At 45.2% G+C, this 10,802-nt stretch overlaps 1 protein-coding gene across 1 annotated transcript; it reads left to right on the top strand.

Moving 5' to 3' along the window:
* Positions 1-515: 515 nt before the first annotated feature.
* Positions 516-1,215, top strand: LOC307191838 (ferritin heavy chain-like; the record flags this gene model as incomplete). The annotated part of the gene is made up of 1 exon (XM_079932057.1): positions 516-1,215. The coding sequence occupies one exon, from the start codon at positions 516-518 to the stop codon at positions 1,065-1,067; it is 552 nt and encodes a 183-aa protein (XP_079788183.1). The 3' UTR covers positions 1,068-1,215.
* Between the last annotated feature and the right edge of the window lie 9,587 nt (positions 1,216-10,802).

The raw sequence follows: 10,802 nt of genomic DNA, 5'->3' as shown, positions 1-10,802 counted from the left end.
GATTCTTTCCCAAGAAGGGACTTTATTTTTATTTTTTTGCGGTACGCGGGCCTCTCACTGTTGTGGCCTCTCCCGTTGCAGAGCACAGGCTCCGGACGCGCAGGCTCAGTAGTTGTGGCTCACGGGCCCAGCCGCTCTGCGGCATGTGAGATCTTCCTGGACCGGGGCACGAACCCGTGTCCCCTGCATCGGCAGGCGGACTCTCAACCACTGCGCCACCAGGGAAGCCCAGGAATAAACATTTTTAAACTAAACTTTTAACTGAATGAGAACATAAATAGAGAAGAGTACACAGATCAAAAATATATGACTCGACAGTCCTCGCGGAGAGTCGCCGCGGTTTCTTGCTTCAACAGTGCTTGGACGGAACCCGGCGCTCGTCCCCCGTTCCGGCCGGCCGCTCAGAGCCAGCCCTCGCCATCACCTCACGGCGCCCTCCGACCGCCCCAAGGTCCCCGCCGCTGTCGTTACAGCGCCGCGCAGCCACCGCCACCGTTTCACCTCAGCCGCCCGCCATGACGACCACGTCCCCCTCGCAGGTGCGCCAGAACTACCACCGGGACTCGGAGGCTGCCATCAACCACCAGATCAACCTGGAACTCTACGCCTCCTACGTCTACCTGTCCAGGTCGTACTATTTTGACCGCGATGATGTGGCTTTGAAGAACTTTGCCAAATACTTTCTTCACCAATCTTGTGAGGAGAGGGAACATGCTGAGAAACTGATGAAGCTGCAGAACCAACGGGGTGGCCGAATCTTCCTTTGGGATATCAAGAAACCAGACCGTGATGACTGGGAGAATGGGCTGAGTGCAATGGAATGCGCGCTACCCTTGGAAAAAAGTGTGACTCAGTCACTACTGGAACTGCACCAACTGACCACTGAGAAAAATGACCCCCATTGGTGTGACTTCATTGAGACTCATTATCTGAATGAGCAGGTGAAATCCATTGAAGAATTGGGTGACCACGTAACCAACTTGCGCACGATGGGGGCCCCCGAATCTGGCTTGGCACAGTATCTTTTTGACAAGCACACCCTGGGAAATAGTGATGATGAGAGCTAAGCCTTGGGCTGGCTTCCCGTAGCCACAGGGGTGACTTCCCTGGTCACCAAGGCAGTGCATGCATGTTTGGGTTACCTTACCTTTTCTGTAAGTTGTACCAAAATATCTACAAGTCCTTTCCTTAGTACCATTCCTTCAAATAAAGTAATTTGGTATCCCCCCCCCAAAAAAATATATATATATGACTCAACGATTTCTCACAAAGTGGACACACTGCAGATCCAGGACTTGGATTAAATCAGGAAATGGAAACTTACAGCACCCCAGAACCCCCTTTCTTGCTGCTCTGCCCCACCCCCAGTCACAATCCATGCTATATAGGTAACCATCATCCCGGCTTCTAACACCACAGATTAATTTTGTCCCTTTTTACTTTATATAAATGGAATCATATAGTAGTACTCTTTTGTATCTCTTTGGCTCAATATTAGGTTTGTGAGATTTAAGCATGTAGAAATGTCTTCTTCGTTCTTCCATTATATGAATAAACCACAAGATGTTTATCTCTTGTTTCACTGGTGGACGTTTAGATAGTTTCCTCCTCACAGCTAATACAAATGATGCTGAGATGAACATTCTTGGACATGTCTTCTGATGATCATGTGTACACATTTCTGCTGAGCAGGCTGAGCTCAGGTTTAGTTATTGTGCAGATACTGACAAAAAATTTTCCCAAATGGTTGTAGCAATTTGTATCCCCACCAGCAGCATATGAGTGTTCCAGATGCTCCCCCATCATCCATGCTCAATATTACCCTACTATCTTCATCTTAGCCATTCTGATGGGCGTGAGAAGACCCATGCTTCTCCATCACACATGAAATATTTACAAAACTGACCCAATGGTAAGGTTCAACAAAATTCAAAAGACTGTTACCCTACAGACCAGGCTCTCTGACCACGTTACAATTAAGTTAGAAATCAATAGCAAAAATATAGCTGGATAAATTGAAAAAAAGATGCAGGCAGTCGGAAATAATCAGAACCAAATGCTAACACAAACTGACATCAATATATATATTTTTAAAAAAAGTAGAGCCTTGAATGTTTCTATTAGAAAAGAAGAAAATCTCAAAATTAGGGAGCCAAGCATCCAAGTGTAGAGGTTGAAAAGTCTGGAAAGAGTAAGAAATTTCTGAAAAGTAGGGAAAACGTAAAATAGAAAGTATTATCAAAAGTTGATTCTTTGAAAAGACTAATTAAATAGACAAATCCCTTGCACGATTATTAGTCAAAGAAAATAAAAGGAGAAAGCACAAATAAACAATAATAAGAATGAAAAGAGGGACACGATTCCAGGTGGTTGCCAAGATTAAAAACATTCTAAGCGACTATAAACCAGTTTATGCCAATAAATTTGAAAACTTAAGTAATGAAGATAAAGTCCTAGACAAATACAACTTTACCAAAACCATCTCAGGGGCCAAAACCATCTCAGGAAGATAAAAGAACCTGACTAATCCTATTGCCTGCAAAGAATTTGAATGGTGGTTCTTCAAGCAGTTAAACGTAGAGTGACTGAACCCATAGAAAACCCAGTAATTCCATGCTCTAAAATGGTTAATATTATGTTATATGAATTTCAGCTCAGTTAAAACAGAAATCTCACCACAAAGAAAACACTGGGTCTAGATTGATTTAGAAGGAAATTTCATCAAACATTCAAAGAATATATAAGTTTAATCCTTCACAAATGATTCTATAGAAAAGAAAAAAATGGGGGTGGGGGGTGGATATTCCCCAACTCAAATTATGACCTTAGCACAAGCTTGATACCAAAATTGTACAAGAAAGGAAACTTCCAGTTCAACCTTACACGTGAGATGCAAAAAAATCCTAAAATAAATACTTAGCAAACAGAATCTGGTAATGAATAAAAAAGATAAAACATGATGACTAAGTTGGGTTTATCTAGGCATGCAAGAGATTAGTAGATTAGAAAATTTACTAATTTAATTCACCACATTAACAGATCAAAGGACAAAAACCTTTAATGATCTCAACTGCTGTGGGAAAAGCATTTAATAAATTTCAACATCCATGCATGACACAAATTTAGCATGCAAAGAATGGAAGTGTATTTCCTTACCTAATAAAGAATATGATGACGGCAGGCAGAATAATGCTCCCACCCACAACCTCCCCTCCCCTAAAGATGTCCCTGTTCTAATCTCCAGAACCTATAGGTTACCATTAATGGCAAAAGAGACTCTGAAGATATGATTAAGGCTCAGGACCTCAAAGTGGGAGATAATTTTGGGTTATCCGGGTGGGCCCAAACCAGTCATACAAATCCTTAAAAGTGGAGAAACTTTGCTGGCTGCAGTCAGTCAGAGAGGGCCATGTGACCACAGAAGAACAGTCAGGGAGATGTTGTGCTGCTGGCTTTGAGGATGGAGGACTGGGCCACGAGCCTAGGACTGCAGGGGGCCTCTAGAAGCTGGAAAAGGCAAAGAGATAGATTCTCCTCTAGCGTTTCCGGAAGGAAACACACACCGGCCCACACCTTGATTTTAGCCCAGTGAGACCAGTGTCAGAGGTCTGACCTTCAGAACTGTAAGATAATATACTTGTGTTGTTAAACCACTAAAATTGTGGTAATTTGTTACAACAATAGAAACCTAATAACAACATAACAACAACAAAAGAACTCTACAGTAGGGCTTCCCTGGTGGCACAGTGGTTGAGAGTCTGCCTGCCGATGCAGGGGACACGGGTTCGTGCCCCGGTCCGGGAAGATCCCACATGCCGCAGAGCGGCTGGGCCCGTGAGCCACGGCCGCTGAGCCTCTGCGTCCGGAGCCTGTGCTCCGCAACGGGAGAGGCCACAGCAGTGAGAGGCCCGCGTACCGCAAAAAAAAAAAAAAAAAAAAAATCCAGTACCACTTAAGATGGCTATTGTTACCACCTGAATTTAGAATTTTACTAAATTCAGATCCTAACCAGGATAGAATGGCAAGATAAAGCCAAACATCTAAGGACTGGAAAGAGAGAAATAAATTGCCATTCTTTGCTGATGATGTGAATGTCTACATAAAAAATTCTGTATAATTTATAGCTAATTATTTATAGCTAGTTATATTAGAATAAGAGAGTTTAAAAGCCTGAGTACATGATCAATATATAAAAGTATCTGCATTTCTATATGCCAGCAACAATCTGAAAACATTTTTTCAAAGGTATTTACATATCAGAAGAAAGACAGAAAGAAAGAAAGGAAAAAAGAGAGAAGGAGGAAAAAGAAGAAGGGGAGGGGGAAGGGAAGGGAGAAAGATTTAAAGAATCTAACAAAAGATGTGCAAGCTCTTGATAGAGAAATCGGAAAAGTTTATTAAAGGCAGATATTAAAGAAGACACAAAAGGGTAGAGAGTATACTCTGTTCTTAGTTAAGAAGGATCAACATCAGAAAGACGTCAACTTTCCCTAAATTGCTCTACAAATTCAATCAAAAATTGAAAAATCCAAAAATCCCAACGGTATGTTTTGTGAGACGTGATAAGCTGATTCTAACATTTATCTGGAAGAGCCAAGGCTACAAATTGCCAAGGGACTTCTGAAGAAGTTGGGAGAATTACCTCCACCAGGTAAAGAAATTAGCCTGTGTGGTACTGATGCAGACACAGACCAATAGATTGATGAAACAGAATAGAGCCCCTAAACAAAGATAAACGCTATGGAAATCTGAGTTAGGACAGAACTAGAATTGCAGATTAGTGGGGAAAAGATGGACCCTTCACCAACTGGTGCTGGGACAACTAATTAACCATTTGGAACAAAGAGAAATCTGGTCCATACCTCACACATACACAAAGTTAATTCCAGATGGCTTAAAGGCTTACAGGTGGAATGCAAAACTGTAAAAATTCAGTAGACAATACAAGTGGACATCTTTACAATCTTGAGAGAGAAAAGAGTTCAGCACAAACTATAAAGACAAACATTGAGATTCTACTATATTAAAATTAAGAATTTCTGTTTATCAGAGATGCCATAGAGAATGAAAAGGCTACTCAGCCATAAATAAAAGAATGAAATAATGCCATTTGCAGCAACATGGATGGACGTAGAGATCATCACAGCAAGTGAAGTAAGTCCGAGAAAGACAGATATCATATGATTTCACTTATATGTGGAAACTAAAAAATGATACAAATGAATTTATTTACGAAATAGAAATAGACTCACAGGCATAGAAAACAATCTTATGGTTGCCAAAGGGGGAGTTTGAGATGAACAGATACAAACTACTATACATAAAATAGATTGACAATAAGGACCTACTGTATAGCACAGGGAACTATATTCAATATCTTGTAATAACCTATAAAGGAAAAGAATCTGATATATATAACTGAATCACTTTGCTGTATGCCTGAAGCTAACAGAACATTGTAAACCAACTATACTTCATTAAAAAAAAAAATCTTAAAAAAAAACAAGTGAAAAGGCAAGCCACAATCCAGAAGATATTTGCAAAACAAATAAATAACAGGGTTTTTTTTTCTTCTTTATTTAAACTAAAATCAAAAGCAGTTCACTCGGGCTTCCCTGGTGGCGCAGTGGTTGAGAGTCTGCCTGCCGATGCAGGGGACGCGGGTTCGTGCCCCGGCCCGGGAGGATGATCCCGCATGCCGCGGAGCGGCTGGGCCCGTGAGCCATGGCCGCTGAGCCTGCGCATCTAGAGCCCGTGCTCCGCAACGGGAGAGGCCACAACAGTGAGAGGCCCACGTACCGCAAAAGAAAAAAAAAAGCAGTTCACTCATTTCTCCCAATTTCTTCTCAAATAAATGATAGTGATTAATATTCAGAATGTATAAAAAATTCCTACAAATCAAAAAGATGAAAACCCAACAGGAAAATGAGCAAAAGAGAGTCATTACACAGAAGAAACCATAAGAAAAATGCTTCCTGAGTTACCAGGAAAATGCAAATTAAAGCCTCAAGGAGATACCACTTCACACCTACCAAATTGGCAATAACTTAAGAGTTGGACAATAGCTAATGGCGACAGGATATGAAGCAACACCGCTCGTGGAGAATAAATTCCCAGAACTGTTGGGAAGTGGCTTAGCGCGTCCTAGCGCAAGACTTCTTAACCTGGGGCACGTGGTTAGAGTTCAGGGGGCGTCTGTGTGCTCGAATGGGAAAAAAAAGTATGTCTGTGTTGTCACTAATCTCTAACTGAAACTTGCTATTTCCTTCCATTAGGAACCAAACCTTTGTGTTACTAGTGCTGCACCTGTGACGTGTACCAACCAAGAGGATACAGATTTTGTGTATTACATTGAATTTGTTGCAGATATCTCAAAATACCGGTTATGCTCACCAGAACTTCGAAATTATGGTCGTTGTTAGACCAATGGCTAAATAGGACCATTTAATGGGAGGAGGACATGTATTGCTTTATCACAAGTTTGTATTTTTAACATTTTGAAAACTATATTCCAATACGATTGGTTTCCCTTGTAATCCAATGTATTTTATGTATTTTAAAATGTTATTCTAAGAAGTCATCCAAGACTTCACTACTGTACCAAAGGGGTCCATGAAACAAAAAAGCAAATACTAAAATAAGTGGTCCTTAGCAAAATGTCTACCATGGAGAAACTCTTGCCCATATGCATCAGGAGATACGAGCAAAACCCTGGGAGACTGGAAAGGGCCCAAACGCTCATTAGCAATACAATGGATAAATTGTAGAATGCAGTATAATTAAATTTTTTAAAAAGTGCTTGAAGACTCGGGTGGCACTGAGCTGGATGTCTCATGGGCTAATGACATAGTATTATCCACAATCCAGAGGCAGTTCACTCTGTCGTAAGTAGGCTGAGCGGCCCGTCATTCTTGGATGATGGAAGGAGAAGCATAACCAAGTATTAAAAAAGAGGGTGAGTTCATTCTTGCTTGCAAACTTGTCCATTATTCTTGCATTGATTCGCTGCTTAAGGCAAACCAAGGGGATGGTCTAAGGCTCTAAGGCACGACTATCAGTTTCCGCATCATCATCCTTTACCTGCCTCTCACCTGGCAAGTCATCCCTAACAAGATTGCCACCTTATCTCCCTACATCCCCAGGGCTAGTCATTCAGCAAGGCTAATGGAGAGAGACTGCTTTTTGTGTAACTGACCACACATCACGTTGGGGGCCTGAGGCTCAAGGCAGGTGGGCCCCAAGACCTCCCCACAACAGGCCGGAGTGGGGTAGGGGCTGGAGGGACAAGCCCTCAGGACGCAGGAATTCAGGACTGACACCGGTTACATTCCATGTGTCTTTTAAATCAAAGCACAACTCGCTCTTCAGTAAACTCTGTGAAATATTATTCTCCCCTTGAACAAAGAAACCTTTACGGCATACTCACTTTTGCTTGGCTTTTAAGAAAACCTCTCAAGCAAAGCCGTGACATCGACCGAGGCCCAGCGTCCCGATCCCGGGCGGGATTCCGTCACCGCCAACCCAAGGTCTGTGTCTGCATATGGCTCCTCTGTTACCCACAACTTTTTTCTTTTTTAAGACAATGAACTTTCCACTCGAATGTCATTTTTAATCCAAGGAAAAATCTCCAAGAGCAGGATGAATTCAAAAACAAAACAACAAAAAATAAACTTTTTTAAAGAGAAAACCCGAGAATGTGATCACACGCAGAACTGAAAAAGCAAAATAAAGCAGCTGAGTTGTGAGGCCCGGAGCGGGGATCGCATCTGATCTGACGATGGATAGCAGCTGGCCCAGGACTTGGGGAACCTGAAACAGCCCCTGCGGGCTGCAGGAAGCAAAGATGGTGATGCTGATGGCGATGGTGATAATGATGGTGATGGCAATCCTGCCGCAGCGCCTGGCCTCAAGAGAGCCCTGGCCCTCTGGCCCTGGGTGCCTTGAGGCTGGAGCTGGGATCTGGGGGAGGGGCTAGCTCCAGGATCCCACGCTAGGAGCCAGCAGGGTGTGTCCAGCCCAGATACTCCTCAGCCCCTTCCTGTGCACCTCACTGACTCTGACCTCACACGCGAGGGCAGACGCTGTGGCAGGTATGTCAGTGGCCCTGACCCCCTGCTGCTCCTCGGGCACCCAGGTCCCCTGACCAAGGGCAAAGGCAGGGAGTTTTTTTTTTTTTTAAAAAAAAGCAAAACTATGAGATGATTGCTCAGGAAAATTGCATGTTCTCCTCATTCCTTAGGGAAGCAACAGCCTAGAGTACAGAACACACAACCAGACTCTAAGATGATAGAGTCGGCTACGCTGAAACCACACTTTACATCTCATGTTTCACAGTTGAAGAAATGTACTTCCCCCCTTCATGGCTGCCTCTGACCTTCGGACAACCCTACAGCACAGGACCGAGAGACGACAATTTTCTCTTCTTTTTACAACGGATGCCAATGGCCACTTTGTCAGGACGTTGGGAGAATTGAGTTGCATGATGTAGCCAGCACGTACATCTCCGCATGCTGGCAGAGAAAAGGTTCTCTAGGATAACAATCAGTGAAAAAGCAGGGGGAGAACAGTGACACACGTAATGACTCTGTCTGCATCCAGTGTGAAAGGTTAGCCACCCAGCTGGATGCTTGGTCCACCCTGGACCCTCCCTGTTGTACTACTTAGCCCCTGGGAAACAGCCGCCCTAAGCCCCTCCTTCATTTATTCATCAGGCTTTCACCAGATACAGTCCCAATCACTAACTCTTTGGAAGAGCAGTTTGGCCGTCCCTCCCCTGGGGCAACAGTGACCGCCTGGCCAGCCGAGCCTGGCCACCTCTGCCCAGTGCCGGAAAGCCACTGCCCTGAGCTGCTCACCCGGGCTGGGCTCCGGGTAAGAGATTTGACTTCCAGACCCCATCTCCTCCCTAACTCTGCAAGCGGCCTTGGGCAGACACCGGAGCTCCAGAAGCCACAGCTACTGTCGCAAAGGTGAGAGTGGAGGAAATGATGCCCAAAGTGGGGTGACCCCTGGCTGAGGAGGCCCGTTTAGCTGGAGGGGCCACACACTTAAAACTCCAAGTCCAGGTCACTTTGAAATGTAGCCAGCCGCCCCCCTCCTTCAGTTCCCAAGTTCTCTCGGTCGGCACCACTGTCCCGCACTCCCTGCCCCCCTACTTCCTAGAAGGAAGAGAGCAGGTGTGTTTAGCATAGGAAAGAAGCCGGCAGATTGACAGGGTGGAGGCTTTTAGATGCTATCGATCCGCCTGAAGCCAGTAATTCTTGACCTGGCCCGAAAAGGTCTAAGGTTTAGATAAAGCAGGTCCTGGAGCCCCTGCCCCAAACACTGTCGGTGGGGGGGGGGTGGTGGTGGTGGTGGTGGTGGTGGAAATCTTCCCTATATCGCCTGGAGTCTGATAAACTGAGTCTCTTAAAAATGCTCCTTCCTTTTTGTCCATCTGGAATCACCTTTCCCTGCCGCCCCAAAGGCACAAAAATTCAAAGAGCTAATCTCTTAAATAGTTCCCTTCCTGCAGATCACTCAAATTCCAGGGAGCTTAATCAGAGGTAGGGGCTGCTGGTAAGATACGCCATGACTTGCGAGAGTCTTTTTTTTAAAACCAAATAATTAGTCTGTCTCTCTTTCTTTTTCTTTTTTGGCCGCGCAGCATGCGGGATCTCAGTTCCCCGACCAGGGATCGAAACTGCACCCCCTGCAGTGGAAGCGCAGGGTCCTAACCGCCAGGGAAGTCACGCAGGAATTTTTACTGTTCACTCTTAACAATGAATTACTTAAACATCAGTAAACTGGGACTTTCAAAGTAACAGGTTTTGAGTTTTTCTTTCTTTGTTGAAAGTGTATTTTATAGACCTCTTGAATTCATCAATCTGCACTCCAAATTCACCCCTCCTACCCCACGGGCTCCTTCTCCAGCTCAGGACACAAAATTTCCATTTGACCGTGTGTTCGAGTTGGAAACGTGGGAATGGCCTTCTCACCCACATGGGCGCCCACCTCTGGGGTCCTCCCCCCTGCTCCCCATGGGTCCCCTCTCAACAGAGAACCTCTGAACCGAGAGAGATCAGGGTCCTCCTCCAGGTCTCCCCATCTAGGTGCCTGCCAGCTAGCTCTCCAACCCCACCCCCAGCCAGCCGCCCTCCACACCCCACTGATCCTGCCGCAGGGCCTTTGCTCTTCCTGTTTCTTCTTCCTGGAATGCTCTTAGCAGTCCTGCCTTACTCAACACCGGATCTCTCCAGGTTTCCCCTCAGGTCCCTTTTCACAGAGGTCTCCTATATACGCCCTGCAGGAAACATCCCCGTCACTGCCCCCTTACCTGGCTTCTCTTCATAGAACGTAGATGTTTTCCAGTCTCTCCCAATCCCACATGTTAGCTCTAAGAGGACAGACTGTGTCTCCCAGTGGCTCTTGCAGCACCAGGAATGGGCTGGGCACAGAGCAGGTCCAGCACAGCCAACGGCTGCTGAAGGGGCAAACCTGACCTTTCGTCAGGTCTCAGCTGAAACCTCACCTCAGAGGCCCCCCCACCCCTCACGCAGTCTCTCCTGTTCCCTCCCCGGCATCCTCTTTACACCATCAGTGCTTATTAAAACCTGCAATTACGTTTGCATTTTTCATCAGTAACATCCGTCTTGCCTTCTGGCTCAGGGGTAGGCAAGCTGCAGCCCGAGGGTGCAATCCCCACTGCTGCCCGGTTTGATAAAGGTTTTGCTGCGCGGCCATCCTGCCTGCTTGGTGGCGTGGCTGTGGCTGCTTTTGTGCTACTAGGACAGAGCTGAGTAGCTGTGACAGAAACCTCACAG

Source organism: Stenella coeruleoalba, assembly GCF_951394435.1.
Source record: "Stenella coeruleoalba genome assembly, chromosome: 1".
Classification (NCBI taxonomy): Eukaryota; Metazoa; Chordata; class Mammalia; order Artiodactyla; family Delphinidae; genus Stenella; species Stenella coeruleoalba.
Note: the sequence above shows the minus strand (reverse complement) of the source record. Positions and strands in the feature narration are given on the sequence as shown.